This window comes from Hyla sarda, chromosome 3 (assembly GCF_029499605.1).
Source record: "Hyla sarda isolate aHylSar1 chromosome 3, aHylSar1.hap1, whole genome shotgun sequence".
NCBI lineage: Eukaryota > Metazoa > Chordata > Amphibia > Anura > Hylidae > Hyla > Hyla sarda.
This window is the reverse complement of record NC_079191.1, coordinates 201,649,615-201,673,323: the sequence shown is the minus strand read 5'-3', so window position 1 is coordinate 201,673,323 and position 23,709 is coordinate 201,649,615. Positions and strand designations below refer to the sequence as shown.

The window sequence follows — 23,709 nt, the reverse complement described above, 5'->3', positions numbered from 1 at the left end:
ATGGGTCAGACATGAATGGTGATTGCTGTATCTAGCTAGGTTTGGTCCAGCCCATAGAGATGAAACCACCATGTGATTTAACATAGGGCTGCCTTGTCTTTTAGTAAATTTGTCCTGTTGCATATTTTTACTCCAGTTTTCTTTTAGTGTGTTGTGCTCCATAAAGTATATTACAATTCATCTCCACACACTAAATATATTTACTCAAAACTAGAACTCATAGGTGGGTAAGCCTAATATGCATTAGCTGGAAACAATAGCATTTTTTGGCTCATGATAATAAAAGTGTAGGTCGTAACATGTCAAAAAACAATGTGCAGATAGCATTTATTGGTCCAGTTACCAATGGTGAATTCCTTCCCATTTCTCCATGTTTATTATCCTTATTTCAGTCCTCACATCTGTCTATTTTACCAAATCCAGAAGTAGAAGCAACACAATCCTGGTTTTGGTAAAAAAATACTATTTAAAATGAACACCAAAATGAGGCTCAAAAATGAGTGAAACACAGCCTTAAAGGGGTACTCCACTGCTAGACATCTTATCTAAGTTGTCTGATCGCAGGGGGCTCAGCCCCTGGGAACCCCTCCATCTCTGTGCAGCACCCAGCATTTTGAACGAATGCTAGGTTCTGCCGGATGTGGTCGTGACGTCACAGAACTCGCAGGGGCCCTGCCACTCTTCAGTATTAAATACAGTATTACAGTAATACAGTATTAAAAAGTTGCAGATTTTAGCACCAATACACTGTGTGCAAAATTGGCAACTTTTTGATACCAAATGGTTAGATTTCCTGAACAAAATAAACCTTATTATTGACAACATTTATCAGCTTTTTATGTAGATTTACACTGTGAGATGTTGTAAGATATTAAAAAGTGATTTTTAATTTCAAGTATCTTAACATTTGTCCTTTCTGATTTTCTATTACATTGCATGAACTGTGTTGTAGTTTTCCTTGAAAACATATTACCAAAGTTAAATAAAGTAATACAAACAGCATAAAATAATGCACTAGCCATTAATAGTATCCTATCCTAAAACACCTGCTGTCATTTGAGATATCTTTTTAACTATACCAAGGTTCGTCTCTTTAATCAAATGATACAACTGTTAATTAACATTTTATAATGAGTTCTATTATTTTACTATCTGAAATGACACAATTAAAGCATGAATGTACAAAACATCAAGAAGATAACTCAGAGCATGCGGAAATTGAGACAACATGCATAGATATAAAGACCATGCTATACAAACATTTCATTTAACATTCTATACTACATCCAGAGAACCAAACTATAGGACGACTACTGTTTAGCAAGTATCACTAAGATGTATTAAAATGAGTTATATATTGCACACTGACTAATACAGTAACTATAAAAGACAGATGGTAAATTAACACAATCAAGTAAAATGTTGGTCAAGGCAAAATATTTGTTCTAAATTATAACAGTATGAATTGGCTGAAATAAACTACTCAAATCAATGAACATAAAGAGATTTAGCCATTTCACTAATCTCTGCAACAAAAAATAAAGATGTACTGTAAGATTCCAACAGCATAGTCCTAACCTACATCCCCAGATTATAAGCAGAACATAAGAGAAGGATAGGAATATGTTGATCAAGACTAGGAAATACAACCATTTTCCGCTATTAAGAATTAAATTATGGTCTGCAGGCACAAAAGATATTGTAGTGTCTAAGAATATTGCTACGATTAAAGGATGCAAACAACATACATATAACAAATATAGAACCTCGTGTATTATTATTTAACAAGAGTAACACTGAAAATGTTGACTAAATCCTGAACTCAAGGCTACACACTTCCATACAAAGCCATTCCGGAGATGAGCTGACCATCGCAGGTCAGCTGTAGAAGTTGAAAATGGCCATACCAACGACTGACTAACCATGAAATACATGGCTGAACTGGACCTGGTAGGGCTGTTCTTTGTTGGCAGCTCTTTTAACCCTTCTCTATGTCTATGTGCCCTAATGGGGCATATAGACAGGAAATGTCTTATTGTCAGAACCCTGAAAAGATTTTCATACCTTTTTATTCATGTGATTTAGAGATTAGCCGGGAGGAGAGCTAACATAAAAGCTTATGTATAAAAACTGTCCTAATAAAAATTGTGTCATCATTGTTGTTCATACTGTATTTGTACTTTTATCTAAGGCCTATTTAAAAAAAGATAAAATCTGATTGGAAGCAATAGAAACAATGACCCTTTTTTTTTTTAGAAGACCCATTTAAGCTCTAAAGACTATTGGATATGTAGGACCAGCATCAACCTGAGCATACATGGTTATTCACAGCTTATAAAGCTACAGAATATATCATGGACCTAGTGGTTGGACCCCCATCAACCCTTAGAATGAAGGGGCTGTAGCACTGATTTTGCACTTCGTCTCTTTTTAACCTTTACACAACTGTGCTCTCTGCTTCTCGGCTGTGGTGACAACTGGGGTTGGCCCTATTTACTTGAAATCTGTGCTGCAGATTCCCTGCACAGCAAGTAGTAGGGTCATCATTGTGAAAGGAAAACCAGAGAATGGGACACAATAATGGATTGCTATGGCTTCTTCATTCCAAAGATTGGTAGAGGTCTCAGAGGTTGATCCCAATGATCATAAAGTCATGGCATATACTAGCTAACTGACTTGCAGATAAACTACACATGTACTTAACACATTGCTAGAATTATTCGCAGAGACACAGCAAACATAAATAAGAAAATGTTTAGTTTTTTTGAAATATCTTATGAATAAAATCTATACTATCCCTTAAATACTGTTATTAGGTAAATGTCAGTTTAATATTATGTTTTACAAAACACATAGGAAATAATAATACAGAGATGTTCTCTCTTTAGGTTGCCTAAGCATTTAAGTTGTATAAATTGGCAGAACATATTGAAACTAATCTAATTATTCAGAATAAGAGACATCACACAGGTCAGAGGCCAAGAAGTAAGAGATAAGTAGGGAAAAACATAGTGGTGGCCCACTGGAGCTGAGAGTGGAGCTAACAACAACATATAGATGATTCTCTTTTATGTTACAGCTGTAAACAGTATGTCATAGAGGGGTTTTCCTAAGCAAGTCATTGTCTAAATCTACACTTTTCCGTGTACTGTAGTTGCAGGGAAAACTTATTACCGCCTGTACGTTTTTTCATTCCATTTCTTCTCTCCATTAATTTTATTTCCCCAGCTTCTGTTCTCTATTACCCTAATTGCCAATGCTGTTAAATGGGCTGTGCGCGATGTAAGTCAGCTTTTTTCACATACATTGCTACTCTTGCCTATGGGTTGTGTTTGGTAATACATCATAGCCCTGCAAATCCCAGACACAGTTCAGGAACAAGCATAGCGCATAGCTTTTCTTTTACCCTATTTATAAAACACGGTTGAACCATTGTACCAATAAAGCATCTTCTGTCTTTTGTCTCAATCCCATCCCTCATAGACTGTAAGATCTGACGAGCAGGGCTCTCACTCCTCTTGTATAAATATGTAGTGTGTAATATTGTAATGTCTGATAATTGTTTTTATTTTCACCTTACATAATTGTTAACAGTTGTGGAATCTGTTGGTTATATAAATATCATTATTAAAAAAAAATATTATTATTATTGTTATGGTAATATTATTATTAATCCCATACAATCACATGTTAAGGTTAAAGGGGATTTATCTGGGGATAGCTCATAACGGATATAAAGTATAAACATTGATTCACCAATGGTAAACCTTAGCTTTAAGACTGCCCGAGTGGAAGTGGAAGCAATGAGTAAATAATGGAGGAGGGAGACAGTGGAATGACTCTGTGCTCTTTATTTAACTTAAAAATTAATTTTGTGTTTTGAAGAAGTCTCGCAGGGCCAGGATTGTTCAGGATCAGTAGTACATCACTAATGACATCTGTGAAGTCAACAAGCCATCACTTTAATTAATTAGTTTCAAGTAAATTGCTCAAGCAAGGACGGTACACTGCGAGGAGGTGCCAGGATTCCTCCTGAGTACTTATGCATCACTAAGCAATCTTTTCAAAAATACTCTGCTGTTTCCTTGGTGCTTCTCGGGTCTGAAAAATCCATCTAATGATCTGTAACCAGCACATCAGTGCCACGCAAAGTTTAGGGTATTCACAGTACACTAATTGTACTTCACATTACCCACATCATAATAAAACTCCCAAAGCCATTTTCAAGAATCACAAAGATGTCAAGTGCACCTAGAAGGTCCTGAAATGTTATTAATCTGAAAGTTGTTGCTGATATTTTATTTTATTTTATTTTTTAACTCTAAAAGAAGTTATCTCACTCAGACCTGCGGTACAACTGTCAAATTATTTTCCAGTCTTGAATTGCCAACCTTGCAAATACATGAATGATTCAGGTCCACCAAAGCTGGTGCTGGTCATGTTCACATAACTTCATAGGAAATATGCAAAGAGGGTTTGTGTCATAAGACAACCCCTCAAAGCCATCAATAAGGAGTTTAGGTACAGTGGAATAAACATTTTACAGATTGGTCACATGATGCTCGGTAAAAAAAATACTATATTTTTTCAATGCATAAGCAAATATTCCAAAATTGAAAAAAAAAAAAAAAACATAAAAGCAACGTTATGTTTAAGTTGCAGATAAATCATATTATAAACTAGGCCACAATTGTTGGATCATTTTTAGAATCGGCAGTGATGCCATTACAATGGATCAGTCACATGCTTGTGGACAAGTATTACATAAGTAACCATATATATGCAAGCCTAACACTTGTAAGAAAATATTTCCACACAGTCACATGTAGTGTAATCGGAACAACATAATATCATTACCCACTGATTTTACTGAGATGTAAGTCGAAATATCTATTTTATCTATTTTTATAGATATTTACAAAACAAACAGGCAAAATATTTTCAGACTAAATGCTCTATAGGAAAGTATGATTCAAATGGTTACAGCACTTCATTCTATGTTTCTCTTTGATCGGTTATGTGCAGTTCATTTCAATATATATGTATATGAGGCATTTGGCACACACAAGCACACAGTCAGCCAAGCAACGTTCAGTAAGAAATACTGTACAAACTATTATTTCATCTCAACATAAATTTGTGGTCATTTTCGAAAAAAAATCTAATCCAAAGAATATCCTTTCCTATACACTGTATATGCTGAAAAACATAAAGTAGCACTATATTATTATATTGGCAACAAGATAAACATCACTAACCACTAACCTAAGAGACATTTACTGCATAGTTTAAAATATAAATTATCTCTAAAGCATAAGGCAAAATGCACCTTCTATGTCCAACTTTTGTTATATTACACGTATATGAGGTCTTTCCATCAGGGCATCAAATATTGAAATATTTTGCACGGCTTCGGTATGACTTGTATACAGCTTGTGTTACACACTGTACATGTTTATAATTTCCCAGCACTGCTCAGAGTCATCTTATCAGGAAACTATTAAATAACAGGTAGCATCCACCAATGGTCATCATCATTCAGCAAAACATTGCAAAAAAAATAAAAAATTATCTCATAAAAGTTGTTTTTAGGATTAATAATCAAAATTCTTCATATAACAAATAACAATGTGATGTACCTAAACTGTATTTGACAGCATTGAAGCACAGCAAAGTGGTATTTAAGACAGCAAAGTTATAGAGCATTTGAAGAGTATAGATATTGCAAACACTATGACGGGAATACACTGTACTTAATGATACTAGAACTAATGAATTGCCATAACCTCACCCAGATAAAAGAATCCAAGTTGTAAATTTGATCAGATCCTTATATGTTAAAATACAATGTAACTAAATCAATCAAAATATGTTCCAAACTAACCAGCACATGATTTTGATATATTTCACAGTGCCTTAATATAAAAAATAAAAATAAAATAAAAATAAAAACATTGTTCCTTAAAACAGTTTTGCTTCTGTATCAAGTTCATGGTTTGGTTGTGGTAAGGTCTTACTAGCAACACATGGGTTAGTAATGTTACATGTATCATCACAAAAACTAACAGAAAAGCACAGTATTAAAGTATAAAAAGTGCAGCCATTACTGGACATGAAATCTTACTGAATGGTAAAGAACACAGTGAGTACATTAATAATCCACCAATCCACAGCACTTCAAAACTCATTGAACATACAAAAGCACAAAACACTGTTTGCAAGTGTGGCTGGTCACTTGGGCTACCTTGTTCTACACTGTTGCTTCTTACAGGGACCTGTGGAAGTTGCCTTCCTCTCCGACTAAATGAAGAGTCTACCGTAGATGACTGATTTCCTACTTGATGGTTTCTGTAAAAAGAAAAAGAAAAGAAAAGTTAGCTGGGAAACAGGTACAAGGCCTTGTTCTGGACCAACAGGGTGGGCAAGAAATTCATTAAAAAAAATATATATATTTTAACACCACCGTTTTCAGTTCAAAGTCTAAACTAACAAAAGCACAGTGATGTAGAAGTTTAAAGTGTATTATAACATATCTATCTACCATCTGGGATTAGCCCTTTCTGATGCCAAACCAGTTACAAACCAAAGCAATCTATTGGGAGGTAAAAGGACCAGTCCTTCTAAGTTTTATGGTGCAGCACATTTCAATGGACATTAACCTTTTTTTATGTATTTGTACTTTATTAATTATTTCACCAGTTAGGCTGGGTTCACACTGTGTATTGTTTACTGCTTCCATTTCATTACATAACATTTTGCTGTTAACGAAAGTGTAGTCAACTAAGCTATTGTGTACAGCAGAAAAAAAAATATATATCATAAATACCTATAATGTAAGCCAATAGGAAATGGGTTCTGTTGTATGGCATACAGCAGAATCCGTTTTTTGGCATTCAGTTAAAAGCGGTACTATTCCGGAAAACATCTTATCCCCTAACCAAAGATAGGGGATAAAATGTCTGATCATGGGGGTCCCGCCACTGGGGACCCCTGCGATTTCCGGGACGGCAGCGGTGGCACCCAGAACTCGGAAGCTTGGAGCCTCCGTGTTCATTACGTCACGCCACGCCCCCTTTATTCATGTCTATGGGAGGGGGAGTAATGGCTAGTATGTAGCTGTCACGCCTCCTCCCATAGACATCAATGGAGAGGGCGTGGCAGCTGTAGTCACCAGTCATCCGGAACGGAGCAGAGTTCGCGATTAGACATGTTATCCCCTATCCTATGTATAGGGGATAAGATGTTTTACGGCAGAGTACCCCTTTAATGTGTATGTTGTCATCCTTTTCAAGAGTATAAAATGTATATTTTGAAAGTAAACTCAAACACAGTGTGAACTTAGCTTCAACAGAGTACATTATGCCCATAAATATTTAATTATTGTTGGACAAAATATTTTTTATACAACAAATAAAACCCTTATTCTAGTAAGAGAGTTTGTGAATATGGACTTCACAGAGATTATACTTTGTTAGACTCAAGTATTTCTTGTACTATTCATATGAATGGACAACATACAACACCCTCTAATAAAAATGAGCAGCTAGCAATATCATAAACAGTAAAAACAAATGTTTGTTGTGACCTCGGGAGCTGGACCTTCAGATTAAAGGTGTCCGTGATGAGACAACCTGAATACACTGGTTATTTCTGTGAGGGCTTAGAAGATTAGTTGCTAAAGTCCCCCAACTACATTGGTTAGACATAAGGCGTCACATAATTTTGTCAGGTTTATTTATATGAAAAAGTTTGAAAATATACAGTAATATATATGACAAGGCGATATTTTGACTTAGTAAGGAGTAGACGGCACATATTCAGATATAGTAAAGACAACAAATAACAAGGTGGCAGCTAAATAATGTTACTCAGGGTTTGTTTAGAGCATCCAAAGAAGGGTAAAATGCAAGGCCAGGATTACAGGGAAAGTGAAAGGGGCAAAAGTTCTAAAATCTGTTCCACCATCCAAAGAAGGATTTTTCTGTAGGATCTAGCCACAAGTTATGAATGATTGACCTGGTAAAAAGTGTGCACTGACCGTTAATGCCATTTAGGCAGTATATGTTGGTATTAATAATGCACTCTATAGCATTATTACTACTCTGTACTTTGGGGTTTCAGTGCCTGGTTTCTGCCAGTGTATCATGGTAGCGGTAGTCATTTTAGTGTTTTTTTTTACATAGCAGCTGAACAAAAAGTAGAGCTCCAAAAAAGTGTCTTGCCCAAGGAAGTCTATTTTCATAACACATTGGCCGACATTTATCATTTTCTTTAGACAGTTTTTTGTGTCTACAAAAGGCACAAAAAAAGGCACAAGCAGGGTTTATTTGTGCCTTTTGCTTTACACATTTCTGCTGATTTTGAGTTGCAATCCACTGATTTCAGAAATACTCATGATATGGAAGGGTTTTATGAACTGCGCCTTTTTGTGAAAAGGCACAAAAAAGGCACAAAGCCACTGAAAAGTCTCTAAAACTACACGAGCCCAGACTTAGCTTAGCTTTTTGGTGTATGTGAAGAGAGAAATTTCAGAAAACGTTTACCTGAACAAATATTATCAAATGCCCTGAGACCATTTAATAAATTTGGTGTTCCTACACATTACCAGCACACAAAAAAATGGTGTAGAAAAATGCTTCAGTTACACCTACAGTGATAAATGCCGGCCACAGTCTCATGGTACACAAAACCAAAGGGCATTTATTGAACTAGGGCTAGAGCCGCAAAAAGGAGCAACAACATGCAACTGAATTCACTTACTGGGACACAGAAAGGTAAAGGAAGAGAAAAACTAGGAGGAGACTTTCTACAGAACAACACTCTTACAGTGAAGCTACACAAAAATGGGTTGTGCAATAGACTGCAGCATTCAGGCCCAAAACACAGATTACATATTTGAATATACAATCTACGAAATGCAACAGCTGAAAGACAGTGGAAGTATTGAGACAGAGACCCAAGGAGGTATATTATGTATGCACCTTTATCTGCCAGTCTAATTTATATTTGTTAATGTTTTACATGAGAGAGCGGGTTTCACTTATCAGAACATTCTCCAACAAAGTTCAACCTTGTTGTCTATATAAACCAATGTTGTTTTTTCTTTTATACTAAAAAGCTTTCATTTTTCCTAGGACATTTAGGGAATTAAAGTGCAAATCTGATTGGGTGCTATGGGCAAAAAAGCCTTGTTTGTTCTGTTTAAAGGACAAGTTTAGTGAATTTTAAAAGAAACTAAATAAATATAAAATTCAAAAAGTTAAGTCCTCAATTACTTCAACTGCCTTTAAAGATGCCAACATATCTGGAGGACAATCCCTGTTTATTCAAATGGTTTCTCAACAATAAACTTGTAACAGAGAACTCAATTGTGCCAGAGATCTGCTGGGGAACCTGGCAGCAAGTGTTCAATGTCCCTTCAGGGCTATTACAGGGAAAAGAAACATTAAAAGGTATTAGAATCAATGTGCTGACATGTCGGGTCCTCATTGTAGCAACTCTTCGCAATGGATAATAGGTAAGGATTGAGGGTGAATTTTGGCAGCAAGTTAGCAAGGATTGGCTCACTTCTGTATCAGCACATTCGAAATTGTGTTTTAAAGTCGCAAAAAAAAAACTGCAACCTTCCTTACTACTTCTGAAGGCTTTATTTGTAACGCCATCATAAGACTGGGGTTGCATGTTTATTACTGCAGTCTATTATGTACATAATAGGTCATAAGTCTAAACGTCTATTATCCATTGAAAACCGCATACCTTTTTACTTCAGAAACACCGCATTTATTGTTTGGTTTCTGGTTACTAGATTTTTCCATTTTTCTGGGCTGCCTGAGATGAAGTGATAAATAAAAAAAAGAAAAAGAAAAGCCAGAGCAAAAATAAACAAATAAAAAATAATAACAACAATAAAAGGAAACAGTTATGAAAAATGAGATTACATGTAAAGCATTGAAATGGTGAACACTACAAGTATACAAGTATACTATTCACTGTACATGCAGAAACTTATATTAAAAAAAGAAAGAAAAAGAAGCAAAATCCCCTTTAAAATAAGCAGACATTTCCAAAAGACTTGAACACACTACAGAATACATGGCTGATAATACAATGATTAGAAATAGTCAGCTTTCAAACGACACTGGACAGACTCACTTCCTCCTATGACTTTTTTCATTAAAAGTTGGAATGGATCCAGTATAAAAAGAGAAGCAACATGTTCCCTAAGGAGGTGTTTGGGAATGTTGCCCTTTCTCTTTGTACTAGGATCTGTTCCCACTTTTCTTGGAAAAGGGAACATAAGAGCGCCGATCTCCCAAACACTGTGTGAAAAATACAGGCTGGAACGCAATTTATGAATATTAGTAAAGCAAAAAAGAATAATACTCAAAAACATAAACTGATGCTTTTCCATAAAAGTCATACACATGCAATAAAAAAACAGTAACGTTGAAATGGTTATATAGTTGAGACATACATTTTTTCAGAAAGTTTGTTCTTCTGGAGCAAAGCTGAAATCAGCTGTTGTTGCCAGGAAAAAACACAATATATACAACCATTTTACCACCAAATATCACTTATTTACCGAATTAGGCTTAGGGTACACAGAGAAATATTGCAGCGTAACAGCTTAAAGGGGTACTCCGGTGGAAAACTTCTTTTTTTTTTTTTTATTGACTGGTGCCAAAAAGTTAATCAGATTTGTAAATTACTTCTATTAAAAAATCTTAATTCTTCCAGTACTTATTAGCTGCTGAATACTACAGAGGAAATTCTTTTCTTTTTGGAACACAGAGCTCTCTGCTGAATCACGAGCACAGTGCTCTCTGGTTGCATCTATGTCCACTTTAAGAACTGCCCAGAGTAGGAGAAAATCCACATGGCAAACATATGCTGCTCTGGACAGTTCCTAAAATGGACAGAGATGTCAGCAGAGAGCACTGTGCTCGTGATGTCAGCAGAGAGCTCTGTGTTCCAAAAAGAAAATAATTTTCCTCTGTAGTATTCAGCAGCTAATAAGTACTGGAAGGATTACGAATTTTCAATAGAAGTAATTTATAAATATGTTTAACTTTCTGGCACCAGTTGATTTAAAAAAAAAAAAAAAGTTTTCCACCGGAGTACCCCTTTAAAGAGTTACAGCAGTTTTCCTAAACTTCTGACATAATGTCATAGAAATAGGTCAGAGGTTGTTATAGATGAAGGTTGAGAAGTCAAAAACCCCACCAATGGCTAGATAAAAAACATTCTGTGTACATTGTGGACGGTCCTTTGGCTCTCATTTGCAGTCCTCTCTTCTACCCAGAGACCAGTGTATGGGAAATATCATGACACAGGCAGCGGCTGCTCCGGCGAAATCTCTGTGAAATATTAGTGATTTTGTTAGCTGATGGCTGATTGCACCGTTTTGTTTCAAGCTTAAAGGGGTACTCCACTGCTCAGCGTTTGGAACAAACTGTTCCAAATGCTGGAGCCGCACCGGGAGTTTGTGACGTCATAACCCTGCCCCCTCATGATGTCACGTCCTGCCCCCTCAATGCAAGTCTATGGGAGGGGTCACGCCCCCTCCCATAGACTTGCATCGAGGGGGCGGGGCATGATGTCACGAGCTTCCGGCGACGGCTCCAGTGTTCGGAACAGTTTGTTCCAAACTCTGAGCAGCGGAGTACCCCTTTAAGTGTTAAGGATGACATGCTGAGCTTCAGCATGAAAGCCTCTTCCCTCCTCCACCCTTTTCTGCTTGGCTTCAGGCATTGAGCCCTGTACATCAACCTAGCAATTGTACAAGGATATGTGGGGATGGAAAAATGCATACATGCTGAGCTTGGAAGGAAACTTTGAATGTAACAAATTATAACTTTGTAAGCAGCCATCAGGTAAGAGACAGGCCTCATTTGTTTTATCTTCCCATCAGCTATCTACATATGACTGCAACTCTCAATATATAGTTGGAAGATTCCCTCTAAGCTAATAACTTATCTTGAACAGCCACATACTGTTTGTGTTTGAAAGAGAGCTAAATCTACACCCCCATAGATTTGTATGACTGGCTTATCTCTCGTGTGATCAGAAGGACTGGGCATCCTAAAATCCAAATGCCTAAACCTTATCTCCTCTAACATCTACCAATGGGGGGGAAAAGCCCCATGCACATTAGATGGTCAGTCCATCCAGTTGAAATTAATAAGCTTGCCAGACATCAGCCTAAGGTGCCTGGCCAGCTTTAGCATGTACAGAATGCTTGTGTTTTCGCAAGTATTATATAAGCACAGTTGTCAAATACAATTTATACAGGCTTCATTAGCAGATCAACAGCAAATAAGGTTGAAGCTGCCAGCTGAAACAACATTTTCTATAAAAAAAAAATGTGTGCACGTAGTCTTATAGTGTTGTCTAGATTCGTGGTCTCTCTGATGCAGAAGAACTTAACTAGTCAATTAATAAATAAAAATGTAGATATCTCATTGTGCTATCACATTATCTTCTGTAGAAGTAGAATTTCTAACAAAGAATCTATTAAACGCATTTAAAATGTATAAAAAATAATGGTAAATACATAAAACTAGTCATGTGGCTTTTACATAAAAAAACACTGCTACTATGGGAATAAATTGATGCTGTGGTGTGTTAGAGAATATATCGGTGGACTTGGCTTAGGTTCTCTAATATGAAGGTCATGAAATGTTTCAGTCCGAGGACTGTTCTCTGCACGTTGTGATGAACACAGCAATATATCAGAAACGTGGTTTACAATATCTGCACAAGTCCTAGCACACTGTAAATTCAGGGGGTTCAGACATCAAGTAATACAACGCAGTAATGAATTATATCTTTTATTGCTTCACTGCAGGTTGGACTTTAGGTGCTAAATATTTTACTGCATATACCATTTTAAAGGAGTACTCCAGCGCTGCTTTTCTTTATCCTATTGTGGCCGGGCTGATAAAAGACAAAAAACAAACAAACCTTAAAGGAAAACTATCAGATTTTTTCTCCTGCACTATGCAAAGTACTGGTGGATAGTGCAGGAGACGCTGATTAAAACGAGCCCTACCTTACCCGGATCTGCCCGGCCGTTCGCCCGCAATTGTAGTTTTATTCTATTTGTATATCTTACTGTAACTGGCACGGGCGGGACTTCTGCAGGTTAATTGGCACTGATGTCAGCGCCGCTTATGAATATTCATCCCCCCTCCCTCCAGTTAGCAGCGGCGAAAAGAGGAAGAGCTGGAGGGAGGGGGGATGAATATTCATAAGCGGCGCTGATGTCAGTGCCAGTTAACCTGCAGAAAGCCCGCCCATGCCAGTTACAGCAAGATATACACATAGAATAAAACTACAATTGCGGGCGAATGGACGGGCGGATCTGGGTAAGGTAGGGCTCATTTTAATCAGCGTCTCCTGCACTATCCACCAGTACTGTGGATAGTGCGGGAGAAAATATCTGACAGTTTTCCTTTAACTCACCTTCATCTATTCCCCTGTTGCGCCGCTACCGGTCTTTGGTCCTCCGGACTTCTTCCTGCTTCCGTGCACACAGATCGTCACACTGCGGTCAGCAAATCGCCGGCGGTAGCGATGTCTTGCCTCGGCCGGTTATAGACTGAGCGCAGTGTCCTGTAAGGAGCCTGAGCAGCAGTGAGAAGGTGGGGCCCAGGATCCTTACATGACACTGCGCTCAGCCTATCACCGGCCGAGGCGGCACATCGCTGCGCAGTGTGACGATCTGAACACACGGAAGCAGGAAGAACAGTACGACCAGAGGATCAAAGACCGATAGCGGCACAACGAGGGAACGGAGGAAGGTGAGTTAAGGTTTGTTTGATTTTGTCTTTTTGCAGCCTGGGCACAATAGGTTAAAGAAAAGCACTGCTGGAGTACTCCTTTAACAAATAAGCAACGTTATAGGAAAAAAAACTAGGCTTTACATTGCACAGTGTGTTTGACTTATCTGAGGTAATAAATAGTAAATTCTTTTCTATGCCAGTGAAGAGCTACATGAATTTAGTAGCAGACACTCGTTATGGTCACATTTTAGTAAAGTGGATAAAAATAGAGAAACACAATCACTGTTGCAAAATGTAGTCTTAAGCAAAGTTCCAACTGCTTAAATTTTCCCGGAGTATTTCACTTTACATGCGCATTTTCATGTTATAATCAGAAAAAATCAGCCACTTTTTTTTTTCAGATTAAGAACACAAATGTACATGTAAAATGAAATATGTCGGGAAAACAGCACATTTATTATTATTTATTCATTTATTTATTATTATTTCCCTTTCTACATTCTCCTTCTAACATACCATCCTCTATTATTTCTGCCTTTCACATTACAGGCAAAAATCAAGCAAATGGTAAAATAAAAGTTTATTATATTGATAGATCCATATTTCGTAACAATATATTATATTTTACTATAATGTATTATGTTATATATTATAATATATGTTATAGGAAGGATGTGTTGTTTGTGTGGGACTGGTAAGGATTCAGGGCCAGCTATTATAGGATGTGTTGTTTCTGTGGGACTGGTAAGGATTCAGGGCCAGCTCTGCCTATAGGCAAAGTAGGCAGCCGCCTAGAGCCCACTCTTGATTGGGGCACCACTCTGCCCACAGCAATAAATTTAGCCAATATCTGAAGCACCCGCTCATCCAGCAAAACCCTGTCATCCCAACAGTAAGGTGACTACATGAGGAGGGGGTTTGTTATAGTGTGTAACCCAGATAGTAAAATAATTACATGAGAAGGAGGTTTGTTACAGTGTGTCACCCCAGTAGTAAGATGGGATGTGTCAAAGAGCAGAGTCAATGGGTGGCAAAATTAGCTTTCGCCTAGGGTGGCAAAAATCCTTGCACCAGGCCTGTGAGGATTAGAATAAGGTTATCCTGGCATGGGGCTGTGTCCTGCTGAAATGTCTGCATTTGCCTCATTTATCTTGCAGAAATCATATATATATATAGTGTAGAAACAACCTTATTCACATTTGTAATATATATTTTTCCTGACAAGAATTACAGCAACAGATTTGCCCATAATGCTCCAACATCCACTAGTTCAAGGATACAAGTTATTCGAGTGAACACAATTCACACATGAAAACTAAACAAATGTCAAACAACGCTGTGAATGGGGAGGCAAACATTATATTTTACTAGGCCATGAATCCTATAGTATCCTCACATTTCAGTATCGGTTAATTTGAACACTTTTTGCATTTAAGTACAAATACAATATTTTTATCATCAACTGTATGGCTATGTAAAAATGTAGCCAGGGCTTTGGAGCTCTAAAATAGCCACAGCAAATACCAATATAGAAATGAAAATGAAAGGATTTAGCACAATCTTTTTTAAAAGGGAACCTGTCATCACTTTCACGCTAGTCCCCTGTGACTTCTCCCTGCATGCCGGCCGGCCTGGATTAGTCGATCTCTCCTTATACCCACAGATATATTAAGCAAGGATGATGGGGTGGGCAGCTTGATGGCTTGTGGTTCAAGCAGCATGAAAGTGATGATAGGTTTCCTTTAACAAAGATTGTGCTTAATCATTTTATAATTATTTTTTACCAGTTTTTTTTTCCTGAATTTTTTCCCATAGCCATAAATAATAACATTTTGTCTGCCTACAGCTGCCACTAAATAAGCCTAGGAGCTTACTTAAAAGGGTTATGGTATGGGAGATATGTCTGTCCTCTGTCTATGCCTGTGTGAGCATCATGTCAGAATGCTTGATACAAAAAGTCTGGCTTAGATTTCCCCATACTACAATAGGTAACCTGTATTAAAGAGGTTGCACAGCATTTTTTTTTTAAGAAATGTGCCCAAAAGCATTTACTTACCTGCCTCCCTCACTCCACCTAAGACTCCATTATTGCAGTGTCTCCACAGCACTCCACTTCTCGGAGCTGTAGACCTCATATTGCTTTTCAGACAATGACTGGTGAGGTCGGACACTGCTGCACGGCAATGTGAAGTATTGTCTGTAGCATCGGGAAGTGGAGCGCAGTGGAGACCAGATGCCGCGATAATAGAGGTTTCAAGGGAGCAAGGGAGGTAAGTAGAGGCTTTTTTCATTTTATCAGACAGCTTGAGCTGGATAACCCTTGTAGACATGCTCATTAATACATATGGCAATACTGATAGTTCTCGGGAATTTCTGACTTCATGAAATGGTACAAGAGAATTATTCACACTTTACACTAAGACACAAATTTATTAGTGGTATAAAAAAAAATCAATGACATGAAAGAAAAAAAATGAAATCACTAAGACACATGATAAGAATGAAAAAGTCTGTTTTATACCTTTCTCGTTCTGGTGAATGCAAACTAGTATCTGGTCTCAAGCAGTTGGTACTAGCACTTCGAGCCCTGTCAAGGGAGGGCTGTAGTTCACTAGTGCCAGTGCATTGCATCCAATGGTAGAAGAGAAAGAAGAATAGAAAAGAAAACAAAGAAAGGAATACAATGTTAGAGAGAAAATCATAAAAAGTAATGTTTTCTTAGCATAAGATGTAAAATCATCATGACAGTTAATGTTAGCAGGAATATGAATGTGCCCTTCTCAGTATAAACACACTAAGTTATGAAGCCAATAAACTTCAGGCGCAGAATCCACTTGGACTCTAAACTTGACTGGGGAATATTAAACTAGAAAATGTGTTTGCAGATAAAGACTCTACGGAGTTAGCATTTACTTTTCATTTTTAATACACACTAGGTTGAAAGCAAGAACTTTAAGGAACTTTCAGAATGATAAAAGGATTTAAAGGGAACATGCTCCCTTATTACATGTCTTCTATGATGATGTTTTAGAGAAATCACCTATGTAGGAACAGGGCTTTGAGTTACTGTGCGGTTTCCAGGCAGATTCTTCCCACTCCAGTTCTCTCCCTATTTTTATATAGAGAGAGATCTATCAATTCCAGGGTCGAGAAGCCTTATGGGACTTAAATCCTTTTTACTAGATGGACGATTTCTCTGAAATACCATCATAAAAGGCTGTGATAGAGAAGCCTGATCTTGTTTCATGTTGCCCATGGTTCAGGCAGAAAGGAACTGATAAAAGTTTCCCTTTAAAGGGGTACTCCTCCCCTAGACATCTTATCCCCTATCCAAAGGATAGGGGATAAGATGTCAGATCGCCGCGGTCCCGCTGCTGGGGACCCCTGGGATCCCCGCTGCGGCACTGCGCTATCATTACAGCACAGAGCGAGTTCGCTCTGTGCGTAATGACAGGCGATACGGGGGACGGAGCAGCGTGACGTCATGGCGCCGCCCCTCATGACATCACGGCCTGTCCCCTTAATGCAAGTCTATGGGAGGGGGCGTGGTCGCCACACCCCCTCCCATAGACTTCTATTGAAAGGGGCGGGCCGTGACGTCACGAGGGGCGGAGCCGTGATGTAACGATGCTCCGGCCCCTGTATTGCCCATCATTACGTGCAGAGCGAACTCGCTCTGTGCAGTAATGATAGCACGGTGCTGCAGCGGGGATCCCAGGGGTCCCCAGCAGCGGGACCGCAGCAATCTGAAATCTTATCCCCTATCCAAAGGAGATGTCTAGGGGCGGAGTACCCCTTTAAGTTCACTATATTATGTATATATATATATATATATATATATATATATATATATTATGGCAATTTCCCATATATTGTCATATTATGGTTGATTTCTGTTTATATTTTCTATTATACCTACTGCAGTCACTATATTTAAAATAAAGGTGCACTGAGTTACATATAGGCCAGGGTGATGACACCCATTCTGTTGTCAATACAAACATATGATATGACCAACAGTTTGGTAAAACTAGTGTTTTATTGCTTTTTTTATTCTCTTCTCCAATCATATGTGAATCACTAACCATGAAAAACTAATTGGTGGGAAATGATAACAACTGACCTAGGTTGGAAAAAAAAACATGAAAGTATGACATGTCATGATGGAAAAAAAATATGTTGGGATCTAAATGTCCTTTCTTCTGCATGTAGCTTACTTGTAATCTCTAGAGCTTATCAACAATATTAGAGTTGCAGTATCATTTCAGTTTGTCCCAGGTTATGAAAGACTTAAATCATATAGACAACTTAACATCATTTTACAGTTCAGATATAGAACTGCTCTACATATAAAGTTGAAATATTTGTAAATACATTTCATTACAGCCTGTGTTTTAGCCCAGAGCTGCATACACAGTTCTGCAAGTTGGTCATTTACAAGCATTTCTTCCTGACTAGCCTGATATTAGCAAACAGTTGTATTGTGGGAATTTTATTACTGTATATCAGTAATATGACAAAGGAAAAAACTAAAAGTTCTGCTGTCTTGCCAAAGCTAAGCTACACAGGGATCTATCTGACAACAGATAAGTGAGAACTGTGACTATAGCTTTACACAATATCCATGATACAACTTGGCATCAGTAAAAAAAAGTTATGTATTTACACAGGTATTTAACTGTTTATATAGTCTATGTACAGTTCTACACACTGTATATTATTTACTCCTCAACATTGAAATTGCAACACCAATAAGAAAAAGTAATGGAATTATGGAAATCACTGAAACAACAAACATGTTAATGATATGCAAAAGATGAAAAAATGGACACACAATATTCAAAACATCTTGATTTATTCAGTATTGAGTATATGGAATTACGTTGTGGGGTGGCATAATGTACGGTGACCGGACCCCTTTAGTGTCCATTTCATGTACCCTAACAGTGCTTTCCTTACTTTCTCTTGTCCTTTTATCTTTAGTTACTTCCTCAGTACAATACAGAGTGGGAGGATTCCCGGTCATGGCCACACACCATTAGTCTCATTATAAACTAGGTATTCTCTGTACACACCTTTTAGTGTCGGGCCATTTATTTCACAACATTATTTTATTAATTATTTTCTCTTTATGCTAGGGTATAACAGGGTAATATGGTTAGGGTAAGGTTCCTGGCACGGTTGCCCTTTTTATGGTGGGTGCTCCGCATTAGGTAAGTAGGGCTCATAAATAGGGACAGGTTCTGGGCAGGGTTGCCCTTTTTAGGGCGAGTTCTCTGCATTTTAGATAATTTTTTTTTTTTTTTAGGTTAATTTTGTTAGGGATTTCTAGGGTAAGAATGCCTCTATTTATAACAGCCCTGCCCCTCTTATCTTGTTATTCTGTTAGCAGCCCCATCCGCTATCTTTAATTGGTGTTTTAGTCTGATACCCACTCTTTCCCCTATATATTATTGTCACCATATTCCTGCAATTGGGATACCTTTCCCCTCCCTATTAATTAACCCTCTTACATACTGGAGTGTTTCCTACTCCTTCTACCCATGCCCCTTCCAACATATATAGTTCTCTTTGTATATTATGTTTATTCATCAACTAGTAGGACACATAAGACTAATGTAATATATAGCTGGGCTAGTTACCACATATTACTAATGTACTGTATCGCAGGGCTAGTTACCACTTTATTTATCATTTAAGTATCATTATGTTTTTTACTTTTATCTTTAAAATACATTGCATCGTTCATACCTATCATGTTAATTACCATTCTCCATACTATAACCAATTATCGCCATTTTATTTACAAGTATCCATACCAGTATTTATATCTAACAATGTGTATGCATATCTAACAATATGGATAGCATACTTGTCTTCTTATCAGCTTGGCTAGTGCTGCTGTCCTAACTGGGTGTGAGCTTGCACGCGTGATGGGCTATAAGTGGCTTGCATATCCTAGCTTAGCCGTGGTGTGTGGTATGTTAGCCTGGGGGCAACTCCCTGCTCCCTGCTTAATCGCAGTGTGCACGTGCCTACTATCTAGCTTTACCAGAACAATCGCGCATGCACCAATCATTCACAAGCCCTGCGTTAGCAGTGCTTTCAGTATGGCTGACAGAAATTGTTAACTGTAGTCCTGACCCCCATTGTGGACGGCACGTCAGGTTAGTTTTTGGCACCAATTAACCTTTGTCATAAAGCGTGGGATACCAGTATCGCGCTGCTGCCGCTCGGTGAGAAGGTTTAACCGCCATCAAGGACCCCCCTCTTCACATTTCACTATGATCATTGGTACCTGAGTGAGTGGTCCCCAGTGAACCAAATACATTTTCTTTGGCAGTTGATATTATTTTCAGCCATAAAGCTTTGCATTGCTTTTCCTGCTTAGCGGTCCCCAGAGGAAATCCGCATTGTTGTGTCTGAATAATAAGTGGGGGAAACACGTCGGAACTTGTGACAATACATTGGGATTACGATTCATATTGCAGGAATGGATGTATTTGCCAGGTTAGTTAAGTGACAGTCAATGTATTTTTGGTATTGTGATTGTGGCTTTTTCTTGCACATACTATTTTCTTTTTTTTTCTTCTCTTTTTTTGGTATTTACTATTTTGTTATGTTGAGGACAATTTATCTTTGAAAATAATTAAAAGATAAGTTCTATCTGAGTTAATACCACATTTTTCTGCGACACTAACAACAAGGCGCTGCATTGATTTAGAGGTAGAATCAATTGTATGGCCATTTCTCCAGTGTGGTCTAAATGTGTTACCCTGACCTGCTGTGCCTTCAAACTTGTTTCACATCGAGCATATTTGGGACAATGTTGGTCGGCAGTTGCACGTGGAGCTTTCAGCACCGGATCTTGATGATTTGCGATCCCAAGTGAATTCAGTGGGGCAAAACATTCCCCAGGCAACCATTAACACCCCCATGCAAAGGCCTGTATTTCTAAGTGGTGCTCATACTCGACACTGAATAAGTCGAGATGTTTTTAATACTTTGTTTCCATTTTTTCATCATTTGCATATGCATAATTATTGTTCCTGTGATTTCCATAACTCCATGTATTTTCCTTCTTAGTGTTGCAACTTCAACGTTGAGGAGCGAGTTTTTTTATATAACTGAGTTGAACAGATGGTAATAATCTTTAAATACGGAACCTAATGAAGGTCATCCATTCATATGACATGTAAACATATTATTCTATAGATAATAACAGTAACCAGTGATCAGATGGCTGTTGCAAATACAAAGTGCAATACAAAATAAATCTAGTAAAACACAAAAAGAACAAATAGATTAATTAATTTAATAATGTTTGGTAGAGAATCTATAGAAACTGTCAGGGCTCATCCACACTACAAAATCTCCACCCCGAAATATTACAGGCACATATTCCGTGAGCAGTAGGCACCAGCAAAACAAGTCCACACTAGGACCAATCGGATATGCAAAGCCTCTATAGATGGCATTACATTTTGAGAGGATTCTGCCAAAAGAATGAAAAAGTCTTTTGGCAGAGTCTGGGATCAAAAATTTCTGCATCGGAAAATCCATAATGTGAATGGTGCAGCAGAATCCCATTAAAAAAAATAATATATAAAAAATAAATACATAAATAAAAAAAACTATTTAAACAATGGGAGGCTGCAGCACCAGATTTACCACTTCGGAATTTCAGAAAATACATTGTGTGTATGGGCCCTTACAAATGTTCTTACTGATAAGTATTGGGAATGTATCGATATCTGTGGACATTGTTCAACATGTGTTGTACATTTGCATATTACCATGTACCTTACATTTACTTGAGTGTTTCTTTAAACAGAAAAAGCTTAAGTCTTTACTTCTTCGACATTAACATAAAATTTTACTAGAACAGGGCTCTTCAACCCAACAATCCCTTAACAATACAGCTCAATAGGTCATTGAGCAGACATAAGCAGATATAATAAGTAAAATGTCAAGTCATATGTACATTTATTGGGAATTAAAGACAAACATTCCCATTTGATATTATAATAGTTCAAGAGCCCTGCTCTAGCCCACAAGAATACAAGACCAGAAGTTCATACAGTACTGTACATAGCAGACAATAGAGAGCATAGAACAAGGACAAGGCGTACTAAAAAAAAAAGCAAAACACAATAGTTGCTCCTGTACAGAGAGATGCCAACAAAATTTGTTTTTCGTAGAAAAACATAGTGACTGAAACATGGACAACATGACTGTTAACTCCACAATGACATTCTTACCTGTACAGTCTCCAATTAGAACCAAACTCTAGCAAAGGCATCTTGGGTGGCAAAGTTTTACTGTGCCTAACAGTATTTCTTGTGTATTGCAAAACACAGGAGGACACAAAGAAAGAATGCAATAGTACTTCAGCAAAACAGGATATGTAGTCAGAAATATAATAGTTGTACAGCTATTACTGGGTTTCTCTTTTTGATGGCGGCTACATGGAATATATGCACAGGGAACACCAACTTTTATAAGGGGAGGAAAAATTCATTGAAAAGCGCAGACTGGGCCGATTTACTCACCTCACAGATCCCCTGTCGCTGCCATTCTGAAGCTCATCAAGTCTCTGCTAATCTCCTCTTAAATTGGTACTATGCTGCTAGACATCTTATCCCATAGTCAAAAGATAGGGGATAAGATGCCTGATCGTGTGGGTTCCGCCGCTGGGGCCCCCACGATCTCCCAAAGCACCAGGCGTTCTAAACAAACAGCGGGTTCCAGTGGCAGTGGGCATGATGTCATGGCCACGCCCCTCATGATGTTACACCACACCCTCTCATTTCATGTCTATGGGAGGGGGAGTGATGACTGACAAGCCCCCTCCAATAGAAATAAATGGAGGAGGCGTGGCCGTGACCTCAAGATCACGGCCGCCCGCTCCAAGAGCTCTGAACAAAATGTTAGAACATTGGGGCACGGGAGTACCCCTTTAGGACAAGTGATTATAGGCTTTTTCTGTGGGGATCAGCAGAGATCCAGTTGAGATCAGAAGGGCAGTGGCAGGAGATCAGTACGGTGAGTAAAGCCTATTTTTCTTTTTTTCAAAGTATTTATCATGGGTGCAAGTGTCCAGGAGGAGAGACCAAGCTGCTGAAGTGCCACAACATCTCCCACCTCCTGGCTCCACCTTTCTCTGTTGCCCTACATAATTACATATAGGGCCCAGTGTGTCCCGTTATAAGTAAGCACAACAGAAGCATATGGTCTGTAGATAGAGTTCAACACTGTAAGCCATGCTATGTATGTTAATCATGCAGGGAAGGAAGGGCCAGCCCACAATTGAATTTATAAATGAATTTATATATACTATACTATATATACTATATATCCTAGAGATTAATATATATTAAAAAAGAGAGATTTATGCTAACAGCACACTATTATCCGATTGCTCTCAACTGGCTGAATTTGATGAACGTAACTGATTTTTTAACTACATTAAAACATACTAACTTTAAACACTGTTATTAAGCAGTAACATTTTTCCTTAGCATCAGATCTGGTTTTGCTTTATATATATATATATATATATATATATATTTTTTTTTTTTTTTTTTTTCCTGTATCCAATTGGCTAGCATACATTCTACAGTACAACCATTACCTGTGGATCAACTGCATGAGGGTGTAAAGCTATCATGATACAAATGGCATGCACATCTGATTTAAAAAATTCACACATATTTGCACTTTCTTGCTGGCTTTACCAACTTTTGATCTTATCATTACAATGACTTGTATTCCTACGAGCAATCAAAAAATTGCTGAAATTCAGATCTCAAGGTGCAGACAGAATTAATAAATTAAAACTATAACATATAAAAGAATAGGATGTAGCTGGTTTCTCTATAATCAAGTTTTTTTTTATTAATGATTAGAGTCAGTTAGTCTCAAT

At 37.8% G+C, this 23,709-nt stretch overlaps 1 protein-coding gene across 16 annotated transcripts in view; it reads right to left on the bottom strand.

Annotated features, from left to right (window-relative positions):
- RIMS1 (regulating synaptic membrane exocytosis 1) overlaps positions 1-23,709 on the bottom strand; it is a 423,664-nt gene that overhangs the window by 160,561 nt on the left and 239,394 nt on the right. For 6 of the 16 annotated variants that reach the window (XM_056565855.1, XM_056565844.1, XM_056565842.1 and 3 more), the window contains 4 exons: positions 22,046-22,123; positions 16,306-16,395; positions 9,757-9,828; positions 6,245-6,348 (listed from right to left, as the gene is read on the bottom strand). In XM_056565855.1, the coding sequence (XP_056421830.1) occupies positions 6,245-6,348; positions 9,757-9,828; positions 16,306-16,395; positions 22,046-22,123 (344 nt within the window). The remainder of the gene's footprint in view (positions 1-6,244; positions 6,349-9,756; positions 9,829-16,305; positions 16,396-22,045; positions 22,124-23,709) is intronic. The other 10 variants (XM_056565856.1, XM_056565850.1, XM_056565845.1 and 7 more) reach the window with 4 other exon arrangements.